This window comes from Mobula hypostoma, chromosome 3 (assembly GCF_963921235.1).
Source record: "Mobula hypostoma chromosome 3, sMobHyp1.1, whole genome shotgun sequence".
Classification (NCBI taxonomy): Eukaryota; Metazoa; Chordata; class Chondrichthyes; order Myliobatiformes; family Myliobatidae; genus Mobula; species Mobula hypostoma.
Genome location: NC_086099.1, coordinates 173,828,920 through 173,854,300, shown reverse-complemented (window position 1 = coordinate 173,854,300; position 25,381 = coordinate 173,828,920). Strand labels below are relative to the sequence as shown.

General features: G+C 39.5%; 1 protein-coding gene across 3 annotated transcripts in view; it reads left to right on the top strand.

Annotated features, from left to right (window-relative positions):
* Nucleotides 1–25,381, top strand: part of cdk14 (cyclin dependent kinase 14) — a 648,395-nt gene that overhangs the window by 238,265 nt on the left and 384,749 nt on the right. For all 3 annotated transcript variants that reach the window (XM_063044119.1, XM_063044121.1, XM_063044120.1), the window contains one exon: nucleotides 9,951–10,045. In XM_063044119.1, the coding sequence (XP_062900189.1) occupies nucleotides 9,951–10,045 (95 nt within the window). The remainder of the gene's footprint in view (nucleotides 1–9,950; nucleotides 10,046–25,381) is intronic.

Here is a 25,381-nt window from a genome sequence, read left to right as displayed (position 1 = left end):
CCAGTCAAGCTTTCCTCATAAGCAGGTTCTCAAGTCCCAAAAACATCCTTATAAATTTTCTCTGCACTCTTTCAAGCTTAATGATATCTTTCCTGTAGATAGGTGACTAGAACTGCACACAGTACTCCAAATTTGGCCTCACCAACGTCTTATACAACTCCAACATGACATCCCAAATCTTGCAGTCAATACTTTGATTTATGAAGGCCAATTTGCCAAACGCTCTCTTTACGACCATATCTCCTTTGATCATTTTAAAGGATAATGTAATAGTAGTGTTCAAATGTGAAGGATTTTGATGCAATAACTCAGCAGAATTTGGGGTTAATAATAAGCTCTAGGTTTGACATGAATGGCAAAAGAAAATGTGGGCAAAATCTAAAAATTACCTTATGCATTGTATTAAGAGCTGAAATGCAGTATAGTGAAAGCAGATTTCACAATAACTTTCAAAAGTGATTTTATGCAGACAATTTCTCTTGTTTGCCATCATTTTCTTTAGATGCATGGAATGATTCATGCATCAATAATGGAATTATTGCATTTATAATGGATGAGCCATTATAATTCTTATGGCTTTGCGGAAATCAATCATTAGTTCCAGGAGGTGATCTAAAAGACGAAAGGAAAAGGTCTTGAATTTTTTTTTTTTCTAAAGGTTCTTGAAGAATATTAAATGAAAATGAAGAAGCACTGGCAAGAGCTGTAATGGGCTGTGTTGATCAGATCCAAACAATTCGAGAGTGCAGGAGATGTGGTAATAAGTGTTCAAGCCCAACAAAGTAACTGAAGCCTAATTTATTATCATAAAATGGAAAGCACAAATAAATCACTGTACAAAATACTGCATAGCAAGTCACGGTTCTTAGTCATCACTTGATTGTCACTGTTGTCAGGGGAGCTCCGAATTCTAACTCAATTATGAAACCACCTATGATTCCTAGGCACCAATCATGATTCCTGGTATATGTGAAGCCCGAAGAGCCCAGGGAAAGGTACCCCAATAAATAGGAGCGTAGAGAGACATACAGAGACAGAAACTCTTTGATCATTTGTTCTGATGCCATTAACTTGGTCTGGTGTCTTTCATTCAAACAATACATGTGTTCATTAACATTGTGTTCGATGTACCCTTGTAAATCAATTAGACACTTTAATAATTACTCCTTATCCATCAGTCCACCAATGTTCTGGACCTAACATTCTTTTAGTTACCAACGAGCATTAATATTACATATAAGCGATAAACCTGAATGCAAAACAGAATCCATCAAGCCACTTTGACAGGCACTAAGAAATAATCCATCAACCTACCTCTCAAAGTGAGCAACAGACATTTAATCATTAACAGACATCGTCATGTTAATGGTGACTGAGACCAAGAAAGAATCCAGCTGCTGTCAACAAACATTAGACATTAACAGATCTACAGTGTTTATCTTGCAGAGATATTCTACACATTGCCAGCTCATAAAGAGTTAAATTGTCATTTTGTACTGTTCAAATGTTCGTTCAATGTGGTCCAGTACCTGGCCGCCTGATGTGCTGACAACAACCTGGCCCTTAACACCCAGAAGACCAAGGAGATCATTGTGGACTTGAGGCATGCTAGGAGCCACACTCACGTCCCCATCTACGTCAACGGAGCTGTAGTGGAACGTGAATCAAGCTTCAAGTTCCTTGGTGTCCACATTTCTGAGGATCTCACCTGGTCCCTGAACTCCTCCATCCTGATCAAAAAGGCGCAACAGTGCCTTTATTTCCTGCGGAGCATCAAGAAACATATCACAGAAGCATATCCCTGTTGATGGCAAAATGATGCGTGAAAAAGCACTTAGCCTCAATGAGAACTACTGTGAGGGGGTTGAGGAGAGCGAGAGGAAGGAGTTTAAGGCTAGTAAGGGATGGCTGGCTGGCTATGTAAAGCACTACAGCCTCAAGAACAACAGTATAACAACTATTTACATAGCATTTACATTGTATTAGGTATTATAAGTAATCTAGAGATGATTTAAAGTATACGGGAGGATGTGCATAGCTTATATGCAAATACTATGCCATTTTATATAAGGAACCCGAGCATCTGTTGATTTTGGTATCTGCGGGGGGTCCTGGAACCAATCCCCCATGGATACCGAGGGACGGCTGTACTTACAAATGGGGATAGTACAGAAGTAAAGAAGACACATATTTATACAAATCATTGGTGAGACCAGAGTGGGAGAACTCTACAGTTTTAGATACCTCAAAGAGGGCACACAACCACTGGTTCACCAAGATAATACCATGCCTATATGAGAGAATTGAGACACTAGCACACATTTTCTTCAAACAAAGGAGATTTTTCACATTCTAAAGAGTTTTCTTTTACAAATAACTAAGGAGAGAGTTGTTCCTTCAGTTGTCAAGTCAATGTTAAATCACCAATTTAAAGTCATTGTTGGATGAAGATAGTAATGAGAACAATATTACTGGGTCAGTGTGAAGGATAGTAATTGAAAAAAACGAAGGAATTATTGAAGGAAGATTGAACAATTGCAGATGAGGATGCAAAATCATTGAACAGGGAGGACAGCTGATTTGATTTTGGTTGTTCAAACCGTGATGTCAAAGACATGTAGTCTAATTCTGTGCTAGTTACATTATGATATATTTATGTCTATGCTTAAAACAGAACCAGATTTTTTTAAAAACGAAAGCAAGAATGTTTAGAATATATAGCAGGTCTGCAATAGATGGAAGAGAATTGAAGGAAGAAAGGAAGAGAGATAGCATTTTAAACAATGAATTTATGTTTTTTTTTCCAAACATTATTCCAAGTATCTCCACAATTACCATCTTTTCCACTGGTAAAAGTGTTTGCAGTTAACATCTTAACTTTGTTCAAACATTTAAAACAGTGTTGTGTTTGTTTTTGTAATGTCTTTACTAAATCTGTAATGCCATCAACTGTAGTGAATAAGATTCATATTAAACATCTGCTTCTCAATGCCTTGAATTTGCCTTTTGTGCTGTGCACGGACAATTAGTGTCACCAGTGTGATGATTATTTACAAGTTAAACACCCAATCTTTGTGTGGTTGCTGTGGAAAGATAATTGTAGAGTGAACCAAATAAGAGAGGAGAAACTTGTCAGAAACGTTGCCAAGCTGTCCACTTACTAGATGAGTTCAGGTTATCTTTCTCCACTGTCTACTCTGGTCAAATCCTTCATCATTTTATATATTTACCATCAATCTTCACTCTCCTTTTTCTTTAAAGAAAGCAGTAGTATTTTCTCTAATCTCAAGTTTGTTAAATGTCATTACCAGTACAAAGGACAATAAGATAAAGAACATAATAATAAAAAAAACCAATAAATGTAAATATATAAGATAGCTTGTGAACATAAATTGATTTGTCTATCCATAAAATGGTGCTAGGTACAGGAGTGTCTGTTCATAATGTGACTTTGACAGGAAATAATAACATAGTGGTGGTGGTGATGATCAACCTTACTGCTTAGGGAAGGTAACTGTTTTTGAGTCTGGTGGTGCTGGCGTGGATATCATGTAGCCTCCTCCCTGATGGCGTGGGATAAATGGTCCATGAGCAGGGTATGTGTGATCTTTCAAATGCCATCACATCCTTCCGTGTCATGTGATACCCAGAATTGAACAAGGTACTCCATTTGGGGCAGACCAGTGTTGTTATAAAGGTTCAGCATGATTTAACAATATTGTGTTGCCCTATTAACTACTGACTCAGCCTGTCCCGCCTCTTTCAATAACTTGTGCACACTACTGTAGGGCACATTGCTCCATCAACCCTTTTAAAACAGCATGCTTCATTATTTATTACCTATTCTCATTCTTCCTAACAAATTACATCACTTCACATTTGTCTGCTTTAAAACTAAATGGGCCATACCTGTACCATTCTTCGAGCCGATTTATATACTGTTATAGTTGATTCCTGTCCTCCTGGTAATTCACAAAGCTATTTGCAAACTTGGAAAACGTTACTTGCATCTCCAAGTCTAGATCAGTAATATAGTTGGAAAAAAGCAACGATGGTCGGAAACCACCACTGTTCTTCCTTGTCTAGTCCAATGTGTGTTTTAAAAAATGCTGGGAGATTGGAGCCTTGTCTTTTGTTTCTAGAGGAAATTTTCTAGCTTTGAAGAGGTTCAGTAGTTTAGTAACCAAATACATCTTGTGTTTTAATCAATAGCAAGGTATTTTTGTATTCTAATGGGAAAGGTTATTCAAATTAGAACAGTCATTAAATTCTGCAGGTTTTGCAGCTTATTTGAAGTGTTATGGTATATTTGTTATAACCAGATATCTTATGGCATTCAATAATGTTGCAAAGTCCTTTCATTTGTGCCAGAACCAGATCTAGTTAGTATTACAGACAAATGTGCACTTAAATAATGGGTTTATTAATCAAATATGTTTAGACATATTTCTTGTATTTTGAAGAAAATATTAGGATATTTAAGAGGGAAAAAGCGCTTATGAAATCAGCACTAACATGAGCCATTGTTAGGTTTATACACACACAGATGCATTACTGGCAGTGCCACAGTACTGGGAATTGATGCAAGCTTTGGCCCTTGCTGCCTCTGTGATAGTAAACTAGTGCTCTCACAGCCACCATATGGAGAGGCTGCCTGTGAGAGCTGGTGATGACAGAACAGCAGTGAGTGGTGCAGCTGCTCATCACTGAGATGTGGGACTCAAGGTTCAAAGTAAATTCATTGTCAAAGTACGTGCACGTTACCAGATACTACCTTGAAATTCATTTTCTTGCAGGCATTCACTGGAAAAATAAAGAAGTGCAATAGAATCTACAAAAAAACATGCATAAACAAAGACCGACAAACAACCAATGTGCAAAAGAAGACAAATTGTGCAAATAAAACTGAAAACATGAGTTGTGAAGGAATCCTTGAAAGAGCCTATAGGTCTGATGATCAGTTGGGAGTTGTGGTCAGTGGAGATGGTTTAGGAGCCTGATAATTATTCATGAACCTGGTGGTCTGGGACTAAAACTTCTGTAGCTCCTGCCTGATGGAACTAGTGAAGAGAGAGCATGGGTCTGCATGGTGGGGGCCTTTGATGATGGATGCTGCTTTCTTGTGACAGCGCGCCATAGAAATGTACCCAGTGGTGGGGTGTCATTGCCTGTGATGGACTGGGCTTGTATCCCCCACTTTCTGCAGTCTTTTTCATTCCTGGGCATTGGTGTTTCCATACCAGGCCGTGATGCAACCAGCTAGGATACTTCCAACTGTGTAATTATCGAAGTTTGTCAAGTTTTTGGTGACATGCTAAATCTACACAAACTTCTAAGGTAGCAGAGGCATTGTTGTGCTTTCTTTGTGATGGCATTCACACACTGGTCCCAGGATAGAGCCTCTGTCAAGGAATTTAAATTTACAGACTCCACCCCGATCCCCAAATGAGGACTGGTCATGGACCTCTAGCTTCTTCCTCCAGTAGTGTTTAATCAGCTCTTTGGTTTTGCTGACTCTGAGTGAGAGTTGTTGTCGTGGCACCACTCAATCAAATTTTCAATCTCCCTTGTATATGCTAATTCATCAATACATTTAATTCAGCCAACAATAGTGGTGTTGTCAGCAAACTTAAAATACGGCATTAGAGTTGTACTTTGTCTCACAATATAAAGTGAGCAAAGCATGTGACTAAGCACACAGCCTTGTGGTGCACCTGTGCTGATGGTGAGTGAGGAGGAGATGATTTTGCCATTCCTTACTAACTGCCAGTGAGGAAATTTGGGATCCAGTTGCACAGGTCAGTATCAATGCCCAGATCTTGGAGCTTAGTGATGAATTTTGAAGAAACAATAGTATTGAATGTTGAGCTGTGGTCAGTGAAGAGCATCCTGTCGTGTGCATTGTCATTGCTAGATGTTCAGAGCAGAGCGAAGGGCCAATGAAATGGCATCTGCTATTGATCTGTGTGACAATAGGTAAAATGGAGCAGATCCAGATTACTCCTCAAGCAGGAGTCAATCTGCTTCGTGACCAACCTCTGAAAGCATTTCATCACAGTGGATGTACGTAATTCCAGTGGACAATGGTGGAATTACGTACATCCACTGTGATGAAATGCTTTCAGAGGTTACCACATTCTTCTTGGACACCAGTGTGACTGAAGCCTGTTTGAAGCAGCTGAGGACCTCAGACTGCTGAAGATGTTCGTAAATTCTCCAGCTAGTTGATTAGCATCAATCCTCAGTACTCAGGTATGCTGTCTAGGCCAGATGCTGTCTGGGTTCATCTGCCTGAAGGATAAGTTCACGTCAGCCTCAGACTGAGATCACAGGGCCACCAGAGGCCGTGGGGCTTTTTGAAGGTACCTCCGTTTTCTGTCCGCTATACCCTGCTCTGTATGATATGTACAGCCGTCACTGATAACTGGCACATCTAATGCCCATGATGTCAGATTATCTTGATTCTATCATTTCTCTTGTCAGCTGTTGGATCCCCTTCACTTTATCTGGCTGGACAATTCTCTCTTGCCCAGCCAGAGATTTCACTGTGGTAAAAGCTCAGTGTTTTGAGCTTAGCGGTCAAATAGGGAGAAGAGGAGCATCCAGCATTGGACGAGAGGTAATGAAAGAGCTTGTAGGATTGAGGTGGTCTGTCAGTACATGGAATTGGTGCTGCCAGTCCTGATTCACCTGTATTCACTGTGCTAGTCAGTGTACTGTCCTATGCCCCGTGTCGCTGCATTGAGTGGCCAGACTGTTTGCTTCAGCACATCCAACATCACAGGCAGTTTCTTTGCACAAAGGTATCAATGGTTCAATGCCTTGTGAGTGCTGGTGGAGAGCAGAATTTTGGGCCGGGTTCCTGGCTGCGCAGTACAGAGACTGCTTGGCTGATTTCAAAGAGAGTTGGGTGTATTCCTATGAATTCTAGAACAGGAGGAATGAGAGCACTGTGACAAATCAGAAATACAGGAGAATACTAAAAGGGGTATTTATACATTATGAATATTGTCAATCTTGAGTAAATTTGATCAATGAAAATATGGGAATAATACATTTGAAAGAACTGCTTATATTAAGCTATTGGCTGTCAGTCTCCCCAGTATGAAAATGGTTTCAGTGCCCAGGACCTAGGTTGAGTAAATAAGAACAAACTATTCATCTTAGCAAACAAGGTAATAATGAGGGAACGTAGACAGGGTAAGAGGTTGAGACAGAAGGTAAGAATTTTATAACTCATTGGTTGAAAGTGTGATTGAGGTAGTAACCTTCATCACATGTAAAAGTGTCTCAATGAGCAGCCATGTTAAAAATAGCTGGACGTAACATTAAATGGCCTCCTCTTGTGTCATAAGTATCCGTGATCCTGTCACACCATTTCATTAGGTTCGCCATGTGATTTCAGCTTGGCACAAGAACAGGGAATTACCAAATTAATGCAAAAAACAGAACACAATCAATTGAAATCCAACACACAGATGGCCTGTTTTCCTGCTTGACATTCATTTTCATTTGAGCACAAATAAATTTTCATCTGAGCACAAATAACCCATTTATTCGTATGTTAGTATATTTCTACAGATTTCTTCTTGTCAGTGCACTGTACTTCTACGTATCAAGTAGAGAATCAACTTTGGCTGTTGAATTACCATGCAGATTTAGTTCTGATTATTCTATTACATTATATTATCCACACATAGTTTTTACAAATAATGAATAGTTTGTAATTCACTCTCTGATGGTGGTGTCTGCCAGTGTACTGTCCTATGCCCTGTGTCGCTGCATTGAGTGGCCAGACTGTTCACTTCAGCACATCCAACATCACAGGCAGTCTCTTTGCACAAAGGTATCAATGGTTCAATGCCTTGTGAGTGCTGGTGGAGAGCAGAATTTTGGGCCGGGTTCCTGGCTGCGCAGTACAGAGACTGCTTGGCTGATTTTAAAGAAGAGTTGGGCGTATTCCTATGAATTCTAGAACAGGAGGAATGAGAGCACTGTGACACAGTCACTCTCTGACGGTGGTGTCTGAAAAGAGGATGCTGTCCAAGTTGCATGCCATCTTGGACAATGTCTCCCATCCACTACATAAGGTACTGGTTGGGCACAGGAGTACATTCAGCCAGAGACTCATTCCACCGAGATGCAACACAGAGCGTCATAGGAGGTCATTCCTGCCTATGGCCATCAAACTTTACAACTCCTCCCTTGGAGGGTCAGACACCCTGAGCCAATAGGCTGGTCCTGGACTTATTTCCTGGCATAATTTACATATTACTATTTAATTATTTATGGTGCAACTGTAACGAAAACCAATTTCCCCCGGGATCAATAAAGTATGACTATGAATATGACTAATTGTTCAGGATCTGAACGAACACAGCAATGCCAGTGTTTATTGCCCATCTCTAATTGCCCTTGAAAGGGAGGTGTTGAGGTGCTTATTGAGTTGTTGCAATCAATTATTTTTGTTTCTCTCAGAAGTGTGATAGATCATAATTGGGTCACATGACCATTATGGAAGACAACAGAATCAACTAATTGGCTGGTCAGTTTACTTAAACTGAGTATAGCGTTCAGATTTCCTTCCCCAAATGACAATGTTTTTACAAGCATGCAGTAATCTTTGGACCTCTTTTATTTCAGATTTATTTAATTATCCAAATTTAAGTTCCCCAGCTGTTGCAGTGTGAATGGAACGTGTCTCCAGATCATTAACTCAGGCCCCTGGATCACTATTCCAGAAGCATAGCCACTAATTAACTGTGCCCTTGAGTAAAGTGCTTTATATCATTGAAATAATGGACTATGGACCAATTATTTATTGCTTTGAAGAGAAAATAGTCCTAATTAATTTAGATCGAGTTTAATGGTGTAATATTTTAAATATATCTTTTATTTTAATCCCAAGTGTTTGGTGAGTTTAGGCAATTTGAGGGCATTATAAGGAAATATACCGTCTTCTAAGGCGCTGCTGTATTATGTTTAATGTTCAAGATATGTATATTGGGAATCTGGGCATGCGGTTTTCTCTGCAGAATTATTCATTTTTAACTTGAGCAAGATTAACGGGGTAAGATATATTTATTTATTCTAATTCTGTACATGAGGTGAACAGGATCTCCAATTTGTAAAAAGCTTCCTGTTATCTGAGATCTATTAATGACAATTTACTTCTGATCTTTCTGTTCTGTATTATTTAAGTTTAAGTTCTGTAATTTCTAACCATGCCCCGTAAATAATACGATTTCAGCTGCACACTGGTGCCATTTATGACTGACCAGCAATTACTTTTGTCTTTTCAGATTGGAAATCTTTGTTTCAGGGTGAACTGTCATCTGATGTCTAGCTCAGAACTAATAATATTCAGGCAATTAATTATAGTGACAGCTGGAGGATTCAGAATCCACTTATAAAATGATCTGGAAGAATACACCACTGTAACTGAGAGGAAAAGGTGTTCTCTTTAGGATACATGACAAAACAATGACATCTTGTGAGCTCAACTGGCTCCCTGTTCTGTTCATATGCATAAATAAGGTTTGTGCCAAAACAGAAGCAATTTGATTGTATATCTGCTCTGTTTAATTTTTTAAGAGAATATTGGCAAAATTCTTGTGATACTGATAGGAGGTGATGGTCATCTTCTAGTGTAAAATGGACTATCCTGGAAATCGGGAAAAGAGAATGTTCACGTTACTTTTAGTCTAGTCAATTGTCATTGATGTTTTTCTTCAATATAGTTAAATACTTAAAATAGTGCAGGGTCTCGGCCTGAAACGTCGACTGTACCTCTTCCTAGAGATGCTGCCTGGCCTGCTGCGTTCACCAGCAACTTTGATGTGTGTCACCTAATCTTTATAATTAATTAATGGCACCCAAGGTTTTTGACTGGTAGTCGATTGCTTGGGCAAAGCTACCAATCTGAAAGTTTTCTCTTTGTTTCTTTGCAGCTTCCTTGTTGAAAGGCTTGAAACATGTAAACATAGTCCTGCTTCATGACATCATTCACACGAAGGAAACCTTAACTCTTGTGTTTGAATATGTGGTAAGTGCTTTCCCCTGATTGCTGATGGAATTGCTTGGATGATAATTACAATGTAATTACTCTAGTGAATGTTTATACTCTCAATGTAATCAGTCTTTGTCATGCTCCAAGTATGTTTTTCTTGTGTCTACACACATAAGTACAGACTGTATAGTCTGGTTGGTAGAGACTCCCAAAGGGCCTGCAAGCTTTGCAGATTTTAAAACATTATTGACTGTTAGATGACTCAGTCGCCACAAATTTCTTTTTTATTGAATTACTTTCAAATATTTTCATTTTTAGTTACACTCTAAATCAGAAGTAGAGTTTTCATTTGGGGAAAAAATGTAGCAATGCAAATTAATTATCATTTTAGGACTGGTAGATTTGTAGATTTAATTCAAAATGGTTAACATCAAAACTTCAGTTTCATTAGTTAATGCAATATATTATGCTTTATTTTCTTGATTAAAATCATATTTTTTATAATGCAGTTAACAGTTCTACTATTTTCTTTTGAATTGCTAATTAGAATTCAGTAATTCTAAGTCAGGAAATAATTACTGCTGCGATTGTTAAATTACATCATGATCATTTGGACTTAAACAAAACTGACAAAAAATAGTTCTACTGTTGCATAAGTGTCTGTAGTTGGTGTTATTGCCACAAGTTAGACAAGACCATAAGAGATGGGAGCAGAGTAGGCCAACTAACCCTTCATGTCTGCTCTACCATTCAGTAAAATTGCGACTGATGCAGTGTTGGCCTCATAATCTCTTGCCTCATCTCCTCAACTCCCCTGTAGTTCAGCTAGCTGTCAGCACTTGCCCACAAATACTCACAATGATAACACTGATGCCATTCATAGCTGCAAGGCCATGAAAAAAATCCTGATTTCCTGACATGTGCGTGAATTTATGGAGTCTCTATCAGGCACATATGCAAGAATTTCTATACTAATTTAGGAAAAAGCATTTTTCTTTGTCCAGAAATCAATTGGGTTTGGAGGGGGATGGGGAAATCAAGTTGCTCTTTAAAACAAAATCGGTTAGGTATTGGATGATGTAACTTAAGACAATTGTACTAATGAATGTCTCTGAAGTGTTATGGTGGTTGTTTCTGCAGGCAAGTGTTCTTGGCAATATTTTTCAGTGGTTAGGAACGAAATATAGATTTTTATGTCCTTATTCTGCTGTATTAATGGTTATGTCTGAATTTGCACCAATGCTTAAATTTGCATGGAATATATTGAAGAGCATTGCAGCTCTGGAGCAAAAATATATAGTAAAAAGATGGTCTTAGTTTCTTTGAATGATTTATACTCCCCATAGTTTTGAAACAAAGATTTCCACATTTTTGCATCGAGCTCAGTGTGGGCTCGCCAGTCAGCGCACCCTAGGACTATGTTCCCAAGGCCAGTGGGGTGATGTAAAAAAGCTTTCCGACTCATGTTTCATGTCAGCTTTTTGGATTAACGCCGCCACTGTACGATTATTTTAAGAACAAAATGTGATGTTTGCTTCGGGCAATGCTCTGTCATGTAGCAAATAACAGCTGATTATTAACATGAAAAGTGGCTGACCCATTCATTTGCTGTTTTCTTGACTTGAAAGCATGATTTATTTCTATGTTATCTTTTTGTTTGCTTTAATAATGCTGCTTCATTCTGGTAATATATACTGCTGAGAACATAGTGACATCTGTTAGAGGCTTTTTACCTTCTGATTAAGAATAGATATGCATGAGCTACCCAGTCATTTTCTTGTCAAACCATGATAGTAACAGCATCTGCATATATAAAAAGCTAAAGCACTTAACAGGAGTGTCACCAAACAAATTTTGACACTGAGCCAGATATTAGGATAATCTTAAAGAGAGGTTTTAGGGAGTATCTTCAAAAGAAGTAAATGAGTCTGATGGCATAATTTTGAGAACTCTGAGCCTTGCTTCAGGGCTTGTCAGCCATTATAGGAGTGACTAGAAGAGTAAATCATGGCCATGCTTAAAGATGAGGAAAAGAGATTTGAAGCTGAGCCACTGTCAGGCCAGGAACTAATGTAACACTGTTCAAGAGGTAATGGGTGAATTGGGTGTTGCATCTTGCCTGCAGAGTTTGTGATGAGCCAAGCAGCTCCCTCGTCAAGTTGATTTTGCTTGTTAAGTATGAATTTGTGGTTTTGTAAATAAATGTTACCGAACATGAATAAGAGAAAAAAAATTATCCAATTGCCAGTATTATGTTTGTGATGTTTAAATAAAACCGTCAATTTATATTGGTTCAAATTCTGTCATTGGAAAACAATAGGGATCAGTGTGATATGAATTTTTCCTTTCCAATCCAATGCCCTTTAAACTAGTTGTGGTTTTATTTCATTGCAATGAGCTGCTGCTTGCTGCCAAAAGTAACTTTCAGTAAAATTTTGTGCTGGTTTCATCACTGTGGATTTTTCTGGAAATATGTTCGTTGGGTCATATTACTTGGGTACGTAAAAATACGTTATTTTTCCTTGGTGCACCCTTTTTTGGCGATGTTTAAATTCTTTGTCTTCCATCTGTTCTTTTTTAATCTATCATTTTCATTTCTATTGCTTATCCCCTTTAAGACATCATCAATTTCTTGCTTTTGCAGTCCCCATTTAGGATTTGTTATCAGAACAAATTATTCTTCTTTTCATATCCTATCTAACCTTTTGAGTGTTTTGTGTCTTTTTTTTAAGTCATCAAGATGGTCCTGTCAATAAATATCGATTTGTTGGAGTACTTTGTGAGAGAAAGAGAGCCGTCCCATTTACCATTCAGCTGCACACAAGGGGCCATTTACATGGTTAAAATAAACCAATGACCTTCACATCCTAGGGATATGAGTGGAAACCGGAACACCAACAAACTACTTTCATAAGATGAGAGGGGAAAGACTTTGAGAGGAACTGAGGGACAACTTTTTCCACACAGACAGTAGTGGGTATATGGAACAAACTGTCAAAGGAAGTGGCAGGTGCCAGGTTTAGTTTTAAAAGATATTTGGACATAAATGTTTAAAAATACCTGGGCAGTTATATGGATAGAAGTTGAGAGGGAGGTGGGCCAAATGCAGGGAATTGGGATTGGCTCAAGTAGGCAACTTGTTCGGTATGGATCAGTTGGGCTGAAGGGCGTATTTCTGATCTGTGTATCGCTGACTCATCAGGGGAGTTACAGTCATATGAATAAAATACAGACTTCACACAAACAACATCAAAGGCCATGATCAAATCCTGGAACTCTGAGAAAATAGCTCTACCAGTCACACCCATACTTGGACAATGCCTTACCATATTTAAACAATAAGGTATGAGGGGCTTGTTATGAGAAAGCCTTCAGGTGGTATAGCATCTTCTTTTCAATTGTATTTTGAAACTTACAATGCCTGGGAGATTGTCGTCTAATGCAATGGGTCCTTAAATCTTACCCTGGTAGTCCACAAACATTAGTGCAAACCAAAGACCACCAGCTGCACAGCACTCTCTACTGAGAGGCAACAGGCTTAAAACAACAATTAATCTTTGCAGCCATGACTGCAGAATTGCAACGTTTTCCTTTAGTGCAAAAGAAAAGACCTGTCACACATATTCCCATGCATTAATTTGCTTATGCACAGGCTTTGACACAGTGGTCCTCTCACTCAGGAATCTTCTCAACAATGTTACTTCTCAAGTATGTGTGCTGGATGTTGACATGATTAAATTCAATGTTCATTGAGATCACTGTCAGGCTCTCTTAGTCTTCATCTTCATTGTGCACGACTATGACATAGAACCATGGAACATTACAGCACAGAAATAGGCCTTTTGGCACTTCCTGGCTGTGCCGAACCATTTTTCTGCCTAGTCCCACTGACCTGCACCTGGACCATATCCCTCCATACACCTCTCATCCATGTACCTGTCCAAGTTTTTCTTAAATGTTAAAAGTGAGCTCGCATTTACCACTTCATCTGGCAGCTCATTCCACACACCCACCACTAATGTGAAGAAGTGTGAAGAAGAACCCCCTAATGTTCCCTTTAAACTTTTCCCCCTTCACCCTTAACCCATGTCCTCTGGTTTTTTTCTCCCCTAGCCTCAGTGGAAAAAGCCTGCTTGCATTCACTCTATCTATATCCATCATAATTTTATATAGCTCGATCAAATCTCCCCTCATTCTTCTACGCTCCAGGGAATAAAGTCCTAACCTATTCAACCTTTCTGTGTAACTCAGTTTCTCAAGTCCTGGCTACGTCCTTGTAAACCTTCTCTGCACTCTTTCAACCTTATTAATATTCTTCCTGTAATTTGGTGACCAAAACTGTACACAATACTCCAAATTCAGCCTCACCAATGCCTTATACAACCTCATCATAACATTTCAACTCTTATACTCAATATTTTGATTTATAAAGGTCAATGTACCAAAAGCTCTCCTTACGACCCTATCTACCTGTGACGCCACTTTTAGGGAATTTTGTATCTGTATTCCCAGATCCCTCTGTTCTACTGCACTCCTCAGTGCCCTACCATTTACCTTGTATGTTCTAGCTTGGTTTGTCCTTCCAAAGTGCAATACCTCACACTTGTCTGTATTAAACTCCAACTGCTATTTTTCAACCCATTTTTCCAGCTGGTCCAAATCCCTCTGCAAACTTTGAAAACCTTTTCACTGTCCACTACACCTCCAATCTTTGTATCATCAGCAAACTTGCTGATCCAATTTACCACATTATCATCCAGATCATTGATATAGATGACAAATAACAATGGACCCAGCACTGATTCCTGTGGCACACCACTAGTCACAGGCCTCCACTCAGAGAAGCAATCCTCCGCTACCACTCTCTGGCTTCTTCCATTGAGCCAATGTCTAATCCAATTTACTACCTCTCCATGTATACCTAGCGACTGGATCTTCCTAACTAACCTCCCATGTGGGACCTTGTCAAAGGCCATACTGAAGTCCATGTAGGCAACATTCACTGCTTTCCCTTCATCCACTTTCCTGGTAACCTCCTCGAAAAACTCTCATAGATTGGTTAAACATGACCTACCACACATAAAACCATGTTAACTCTCCCTAATAAGTCCCTGTCTATCCAAATACTTGTAGATCCTATCTCTCAGTACTCCTTCCAATAATTTACCTACTACCGACGGCAAATTTACCAGCCTATAATTTCCCGGATTACTTTTAAAACCTTTTTTAAATAGCGGAACAACATGAGCTATCCTCCAATCCTCCGGCACCTCACCCGTAGATACCGACATTTTAAATATATCTGCCAGGGCCTCTGCAATTTCCACACTAGTCTCCTTCAAGGTCCGATGGAATACCCTGTCAGGTCCTGGGGATTTATCTACTCTGATTTGCCTGAAGATAACAAGTACCTTCTCCTCCTTAATCTGTATAGGTTCCATGACCTCACTACTTGTTTGCCTTATTTCCATAGACTCCATGCCAGTTTCCTTAGTAAATACAGACACAAAAAGCCCATTTAAGATCTCCCCCATTTCTTTTGGTTCCATATATAGCCGACTACTCTGATCTTCAAGAGGACTAATTTTATCCCTTACTATCCTTTTGCTCTTAATATACCTGTCGAAGTTCTATGGATTATCCTTCACCTTGACTGCCAAAGCAACCTCATGTCTTCTTTTAGCCCTCCTGATTTCTTTCTTAAGTATGTTTTTGCACTTTTTATACTCTTCAAGCACCTTATTTGCTCCTTGTTTCCTTTACATGTCATACATCTCTCTCTTCTTCTTTATTAGAGTTCCAATATCCCTTGAGAACCAAGGTTCCTTATTCTTATTCACTTTGCCTTTAATCCTGAAAGAAACATACAAACTCTGCACTCTCAAAATTTCTCCTTTGAAGGCCTCCCACTTACTAATCACATCCTTGACAGAGAACAACCGGTGCCAATCCACGCTTTTTAGATCCTTTCTCATTTCTTCAAATTTGCATCTGCATCAACCTCTTGTGATCCATAACTCAGTTTGTTGACAGCTTTTACATCATAATTCTTTCTGCATTAAGATTTTCAGAGCATTGACTACTGGTCTTAGTTGGTACTTTATAGAGGTTTTACATCATGCTGGATGTGATTTAGGGCCACTAAAATGTTGGGTGTAGATGCTGGAGAGAATCATGCTGTATTGCAGCTAAGAGGTGTTGCTGACTTCTTCCTGTGCTGACAAAAATTTCAGAGCAAGCACTGATTGAGCCACCACAATTGATTGAAATCTTTGAAATTGCTGAAAAATGTCAAGTTTTCCGTAATAAGCAGAAAATATTTTTGATGGGTTGTAAATATTATGCTCTCTTGACTGAATCAGTTGAAGTTTGAAAGCTGACTGAATTAATGCAATACAAATATTTTGTCATTCAGTTAATAATTTTAATAATTTGATGCATCCATTGCTTCAGGCAGTTTTCCTTTGTTTTCTGTGTATTTTTGTGGTTGAAATTGTTAATATGGTTGTCAAGGTACAAAAAATGCAATAAATTTCCATTGTCCTCAACTGTCAGCACCAAGTTCAGTCTAAACACAGAACCTTCTAACCTCACTTCATCCAATTTCATTCTCTTCTGAATAACTGGAAATGTGAAAGCCGTCTGGCACTGATCCAAATACGGAACAAAGGGTATTGGCCTTATACTGATATGTACCCTAGTCTAATCTGCACAAAACCAATGCAAGACTTTTATTTTTATACAACAGCTTATTTTGCAGACGTTTTGAAGGACAATTCAGTAGCTCCAAACAGATCGTTCCATTCCTTTTGTAATGTTGGAAAAGCACAAAGCCCAAAGAAAAAGATAGGATGCATAACTTCAAATTTAATGCCTGTTAGCACTAAATTCTGGGCAATTTTAAGGAGTTGTTTGACAACTTTAAGCAGGTGAAAGGAGCTGTCAGAGTTCTTTTCACATGGGACCATTACAACTGTCAGTAAGAATGCATTTATAATTTTCTGAAGCAGCAGATGCCTCAAAGGGCTTGAAAGTACTCCTGTTTCTCCTCGAAGTACATTCTGTGTATCTAAATTAAACAAACGAATTTTTTTAACGTTTAATTTATTATACTATTGCATCAAAGGCAAGAAAGCTGCAAAAGGAGAAACACTTCAAAGGAAACTGACAATAAAATTTAAATTAAAATACAGCTTAAATTGGATTGTCTTTTTACCAGTTAACTTGCAATTTGAAAGTCTGTTTTACTTTATATGGTTTCTTTAAACAATGCAAAACCTTCAATAAGGAGATTTGCACAGAACTGTTTATGCATTTAATTATGCATCATGAGTTCCTCTCTTTGTTTTCTGATCATGAATCCTTCAGCAAATACTAATGGAAAATCAGGGAGTTATAGCAATGGACGTCTTGCTCAGCTGGTGTTGTGGATTCCCGGCTCCCTGTTCTGAGGAGCTGTTTGGCCGCAAGTTGAAAGGCATATATTCATGTTAAGGGATAAGAGAGTCTAAGGCCTTCCAAGCTTCAACACAACACTGCTTGAGATGATGTCTAGCTATACTTTACAAGGACTCTTCCTATGTATAGAGGATTAGCTACACTGGCCCTCTGTTCTGACCTCAGACTATCATGAAACCATGGGCAGTGAGTACAAGCAGTGGTCTGATTCAGTTCAGTTTGTTTTGTCCACACACTCACTCGACATCTGCAGCTTGACCTACTGCGTATCTAGGTCCCAATCTCGTTGTTCTGTTTTGGGCATCATTCTGTTTCATGCCTGTACTGGAAGCTTAACATGATGCTATTGCGACGGAGAGTACTCAGTAAACACACTCCTTACACATGCATGTTCACTCACACACAAAGCACAAATGCCCTGCCATCATGCTGTCATTGTGGCGAGTGTACGCATTTCATTGTCTTCCCTGGCATATTAACCCGCTGCTTTCCGAGTCAGACCCCAAAGTTCAGTTTATATTTATTCTTTAAGTATGCGATTGTGCTGCGCATTCTGCTGTTTCGGTGCCGAGCCCTAAACCTATCTGATGCGCTCAAGTTGACTTTGTGGTACCTTTCCCACCAGACATGGAGAAATATTCCATTTCTTTAATAATGGGGGTGTGTAAATGTGTATATATTGTTCGTATACTCTATTCAAAGTAGAAACTTCTGTTTATTTCATAATATGACTGTATTGTGCCCCTCACTACACTGTGAGGTGCAGTAATCTAATTCATGTGCAGTCTTAAGTTAACTTGTTGCTAATTAAAGCTGGTATATCTGAGTGCCTTAAGAAAAGGAACTATTTACCCTCAGTAAGGGGGGGGGGGTCTGCCAGGAGTTCACACTGGACAAGAATAATTATGGAACTATTATTATGTTTTCTTATAGATATCACTTTGTAATTATTGGCATTTTTCTTTTCACTATTTCCACTAATTTTTGTAGGTTTGATTTTTGATACATCTAATTAACACCCTTGCACTAAAGTGTTAAGTGACACCAGCCATTTTTTTCTTTGGGCATAACCAACATATCTAGCAGCTATTTTTCATGCCAGTGTATGCAGAGAAGCTGAACACACTGTGGCCTGGGAAACTTCATGTCCAATGGACTGCTTCTATTCTTGTGGTCTGAAATTCAACCAAACATTATTTTTTTGTGTGGATAAGTGCAAATGAAAGTATATTGAAACTTTGAACTAAAGTTATGAAATCAATTTTCAATTTGCAATGTGTGTGTTTGAGATTCACGTTTGGTATAGCTTTTGAATGATGCATAGAGCCTGCTGTTATTTCTGTCTGTAATAACTGCAGAACATGTTAAGTTTTAATCATTCATTCTTTTCATTTTTGGTTCTATATTGATTTGCTTCTGTAAAAGGATTTTGTGTGTGCAATGTTAAAATCTAGGCATACGAGCTTATCTTATGGCTGAATGACATGCCACTGACTGTCTGGTGTTAACAAAGAAGAGAGACCTCTCTAGTGTGATACTAGTGTTAGTGCCAATGAAATTTTAGTCATGTATGAATTAGTCCCTCAGGAGAAATTTTTGATGGAAAAAGAATTTGGATTCAGATTAATATTTTAATCATTGTTTTTCAAAGCTTCATATCCAAGATCCAGCAATTTAAACTGAATGGAATATTATGGGTATGGTAATAAATGTCTGAAATAACTGAAGATAACAATCACCCGTTTTGTTGTTAAAGGCCTTGTAAAATCACAGCTGCCGTGGTGAACCTTTCAGAGCAGTCTGTTTGGAAAGGAGGGAACAAGAGTATAACAGTGACTAGAACTGATGGGGCATGAATGATCGGTGCATTTTAAAGGAAGAAAATCTAAATCAGGAGGAAAAAACTGCAACGTTTTCTGTTCTCATTGAGACTGTTGCTAGCTGGCAGCTCCATGATCTCACTGCCAGGAGCCAAATAGCACAGCTTGGTATTTTTATGGAAATGCATTTCACATTAAAGGTTTTCAAGATGGAAATGATGTTGGAAGGTTCTGTAGCCCATTGGGAAGCTTCAGGCTGTTCACCCTTTTGAGCCTTATAAATGGTAGTTGAACAAATCTATGGATGACTGGATTCAAAGTACAGCGGATTCCAGTTAATTGGGACATGTCAGGACCAGTACATTTTGGCTGAATTAAGTGGCTGCCCCAATTAGCTGAAGTTTCATGGACATAGTTTAAAAGGTATATTAAAAATAAGAGCCAAACTATTGTGTTAACTGAGTAACAACTTGTATATTTAAATAAACTGTTCGGCAAGTCTCCTGCCCCAATTAAGAGACATTGTGTCTTAAAAAAAATGAAAGAAATCCTGGCTATTTTCTCAATAGAGAAATTAGTTGGCCAAAATAAGCAGCTGACCTGACTAACTGATGGCCCAATTAACTGGAGGCCACTGTATTTTACTGAGCCATAGGTATGGAATTTTGAATGTTTCGGACGTGAAAATGGCATTTTTTTTATTAAGTGCAATCGTGAACAATAGCCAGATCAGAAATGCTGATCAAGTCAACTAGTTCCCAGAGAGAACTCTGATAGGCCAATCAGATGGTTCACTGCTGCTCAGCGATAGAACACAAAAAAACCATATGTTCAATTAAGAAACATTAAAAAATAGAAATATTGGAGTCATGATGATCATGATGAAGTCTGCTGGAGAGAGACATTTATACACATGCTGTCCTCCATAATTTAAAGAGACTGAAGGATAAGGTTGCAGGGTGACAAAATGTGGCAGGAGCACTTGGAACTAAAAACTAATCCCTACCGGGAGAAAACAGCACCTGTTCTTTCTGCACTGTTCTCCAGCAGTTTAAGGACTAAGTCCAGCTGGAACACAACTCACAAGTGCTCTTGAAAGTCAGGTATTAACCCTACCTACCAACAACCAAGCACTGCCATCCTGGTCCCCTTCATGATAGCTTATGAAGAAGCATGTGACTTCCCTCCCAGAGATGATAGGTGTTTGTGCACTCGACTCTTGAAGGCTTGGACCCCATCGTCGCAGATGTTTCCAACCACAGCATCTGGAAAGCTGTTCCAAATTCTGATAGCAGAGTGAAGGAAGCTTCTATCCAGTGTGTAGGTTCTTGCATCAGGCATAGAAACAGCATGAGCAGGCGTAGATAAACTTGATCGTGTGGTGCGCTGTCTCTCATAAGATGAAGGCAGCATGGTGCGAAGGTCTGCAGGGCTGTGGCTGGTGTGCATTTTGTATAGCACAGTAGCTGCAGCAATCTGTCGTCTGTGGTGTAAGCTACTGATGGCTAGCTTCTCACGAGCTTTGGCTTCATCTACACCTATAAACCTGAGAGCCTTTCTTTGAATGGAGTCAAGCTGGCTGAGGACACTCTGTGAGGCATTCATCCATGATAAGCAGGCATTCTCCATGATACTTCGTACCTGGGCTTTGTAAACCGTGGCTCTGCCCTCTTTGTCTAGTTTGGATGATACTTTCCGCAGAGCTCCAAGCCTTTGTCCAGCCTTGTTTGAAATAGTGGAAAGGTGTTTATCGCACACCAACTTGCTGTCAATATTAACACCAAGGATTACTAGCTCCTTTTTTAAATCCAGCTTGCAGTTCCCAAAATGCAGGTCAAGGTTAGATGGATTCCTCTTCCTAGACATCACCATCGCCTTGCACTTAGTAGGCTCAAAGGTGACATTCCAGTTGTCTGCCCAGGCTTTCATCCTGTCAAGATCCCTATTCAGGCTTGCTACCACTGTATTATTCTCTCCTGCTCTAATTGGTGCAAATAGTGTGGAGTCGTCAGCGTACAGGTATAGCTCGTTACTGCATGCATCAACCAAGTCGTCATAAAGATGGAAAACAGAAGTGGCCCAAGTATTGAACCCTGTGGTACAGATACATTGATGGTTGTAGGATCAGAAGCCTGACCAGAGATAACAACTTCAATGGTCTGTCCATGAAGGTAGCTCTGCAGGTATCTAAGCAGCTTTGCAGATATGCCTTTGGATCTCAGCTTAACACAGAGTCCATTATGCTAGACCTTGTCAAATGCCCCTTTGATATCCAGGGCTATGACACACACTTCTCCACCTTTGTCTAAGAAGGTGTTCCACGTTTGAGATAAAGTGGTGAGGAGATCGGCTGTTATGTGATCAGGTTTAAATCCATACTGCCTACTTGAAATTAAGTTGTTACGGAGTAGGTAGATCTGAGCTTGTTTGTGGACTGCTGCTTTGACTACCTTGCTGATGACGCTGAGTAAGGATATGGGGCGGTAATTTGTAGGATCAGCTCTGGAATCCCGCTTGTGTACTGGTGTTACTGATGCTATTTTCCATTGTTCTGGGAATACTCCACTTGAGAAGCATAGCTGTAAGAGGCGGCAGAGAGGACTTGCAAGTTGGTCATTAGCATTCGTGAGCCGACATTTATCTGCAAAAGCCCGACAGAAAACATTATCCTTATCCTTTGCTGTTGTACGTACAGACCCATTGTGCTCAATGACAGGGATGTCAGAGTGGCCTGTTCTTCCAGAGAGAAGTTCACAACATTCCACCGCTTCTTGCTGCTAAAGTTACCACTGGTTGTCATTTTTAGTTTGATGTTATAGTTTCTTCTGGCCTGTCTCTCTGCTCGATTGTATGACTGCCTAGCCTGTGCAATCTTCTCCTCATTAGCAGGGGTGTTGCACTTCTTTAGGTGGTGGTAGAGACGACCTTTCTTCCTTGCTGCTCGTCTGCACTTGTCATCAAACCATATTTTATCGCCAGTCTTCTTAGTAACAATTTTGCAGGGAATGTGAATGTCCATGGCCTCACATATAACTTCTGTAAGCTTGGTGCAAGCCTTCTCAGGGTCCTTGTCTTTGACAATACTAGACCAGTCAATTGATGAAAGATGACCACGCATATCCCAAAAGTTGGCTTTGTCGTAACACCGAACTTTCCTGTTGTATGGCTGGTCACGGTAAACTGGAACATCCAACTTCACTAGCACGGGGTTATGGTCTGAAGAACCCACTAGAGCCATAGTTGTTGCCTTAGTGGGTAGGTCTGTCATAACAAGATCAAGGATATACTCCCCCCTTGTTGGGTCTGACACAATCTGCTGCAGACCAAGACTATCAGCTGGTTGTAGTGTGCGCCGGCCAGCATTGTCAGTTGTTCGGCTGCCCAGCCAGTCTTGATGATGGACGTTGAAGTTCCCTATAAGCATCACAGTCTGTGCACTGAACTCTGTCAGCTTGGGGAAGGTGTTACTGTCCAGGTATTCGAGAACGTCATTGTTGGGACTAGGAAGTCGGTAGACGGCACCAATTAGTAGTTTCTGTGATTGAGGAGCCACAGTGAACCATATGAGTTCAAGGTCTTTCGGATCTCTCCTAGGGTTATGGTGTATTGCAATACTCTCCAAACAGTAAACAGCAATGCCACCTCCTGATGTTCCCTCCCAATCTCTGGGGCAACACATTGAGTAGCCCGGGATGGTTATGCCGTCTGCTGCACCTGGGACTGATGAGTCGAGGAATGTTTCAACAAAGATAATGATGCAAGGTTTCTCTTCAGTGCATAGGTTGGCAAGTTCACCTATATTTGATCGGAGTCCACGTATGTTTACCTCCATGATTCACAGTTTTCTATCACCTAGTCAATGGGTAGGCGTGGGTCGTTTCTGTTTAGATCCGTCTGTTCAAGGCTTAGATTTATAACTCGTAGCAAGTACATAGAACAGGCACCAGGGTTGCTAGCTCCCATACCCCAGAAACACACCTGAGCAGTGCGGCAGAGGTATACATTTAATGTATACATTCCTTGATCTTGTGATTGTAGAACAACTTATTTTTAGAGACAAAGTATAAATTAAAGCAGGACAGTAAAGTAACCCAGAGGATATCTCCCTGAGTGAGGGTCAAGCGGGAGCACATTAGTTAGCCGAATTCTAAAGTGATTCCTAAGGTCATGTATGTCCTTCTCTGAAGTAATTAATTGTTCTAAGATTCCATAGCCTCATTGATTTGCCATTGCAAAACACTTTATATGTGTGGTGGAAAGTGTGCCGACTGGCTGCGTTATGGCCTGGTATGGGAACACTAATGCCTTTGAGCAGAAAATCCTACATAAGGTAGTGGATTCAGCCCAGTACGTCACAGGTAAAACCTTCCCAACCATTGAGCACAACGATAGGCAAAGTTGCTGTAGAAAAGCATCATCATCACCATCAAAGTTCCTCACCACTCGGGCCATGCTCCTTTCTCACCGTTGCCATTTGGTAGAGGGCACAAGTACTTCGGGACTTGCACCACCGGGTTCAAGAACAGTTACTACCCCTCAACCATCATGCTCTTGAACAAAAGGGGATAACTACACTCATTTAAGGACCCTTTTATCTTGTTATTTCATAATTGTCATTTATTGCTGTTTATTATCTGCATTTGCACAGTTTGTTTACAGTTTACAGATCCTGTTCACAGTTACTGTTCTATAAATCTGCTAAGTATGCCCGCAGAAAAGGACTCTCATGGGTGTATGCAGTGCCATGTATGTACTCTGATAATAAATTTTACTTTGAACTTTGAATTTGCTGTGTAGTTAGTATCCCAGTGTTTTCACACTCTTTATTTGAATACTGTTCAATTATGCCAGCATATTTTTGTGACATTTCTTCTCACCTCAGATTTAAATGGCCAGCACGTTGTTTTCAGACTGGAGTTTGTACTTTCTCCCTGTGGTTCCTCCCACATCCTAGCAATATGCAGGTTGATAGGTTAATTGGCCACTATAAGATTGCCCTAGTGTGTAGGTGAGGGGTGGAATCTAATGGGAGCTGATGGTAAGGTGTGGAAAATAAACAGTGGGATTAGTATAAAATTGGTGGCTGGTGATCAGTATGGACTCAGCCTTGAAGGGATGTTTCTATTTTATATTTATGACTCAAGAACATAATCTTAGGGATTTATTAGCTTTCAATCCCATTCATTTTCCAAAAATATTCTTACTAATACTATTTTCTTTCAGCTCCTCATTCTTTGTGGACTGTGACAAGGCAAAAATAACAAACTTTCCTTGTTTGACAATGAAATGATTTCTCTAAGTTTATTTCAATATTAAAGAACGCGAGGGATACCTCTCTAGAGGTGCGAGAATGCTGTAGTCACTGAAATATGAGCAAAGAAAATTAAATTGAGTGAACAAAATGCAAAAATGTCTCACTACTTCAAAAATGAATATTTGTTAGCCTGCTAGATCTCGATCTTTTTATTATAATACCGTAATGATTAAAATTATGATCAATTTAATTGGAGAGTAGCCATCATGACATGTGAAAGAACATCTGTAAAGATATTATTAATTTCAAAAGGCTGAAGAGCTGTAAAGTTAATTGGGACAAGAGGGAGGAAGGTCTAATGAGGCTGAACATCTGTTTCACCCTTTATTAATTATACATTGATAATATTAAGTCACCATGGCCTTGCACAGTAAACACAGGTGCTTAATAGTTCATGTAATAACAATATAATAACGGTGTACAGTGTATTCATAATGTCATCTGCTCTGTTCACAGAGCAAAGCAAGCCAAAATGTACTGCAGCACACTTGGGCGAAATGGTCAATTGGTCAGTAGCCATAATTATTCATACTTGAATCAAGTACCATCTCTGATGAGGAAGCACATGGTACACAGATCTAGGGAATTACAGGAATAAAAAAATAGCTGCAGTTAAGAAATATGACATTCTGCTTTCCATTAACGACCTATGTAAAAGACCTACTTTTCATTGAAGGTTTTAGGAACGTAGGAAATGTACTGGACAGATTCTGGTCGTCTTATGTGCTGCAGAAGAATCCATTGTTGATAATGTTAGAGCTAGCTTTACCCTCACTGGCA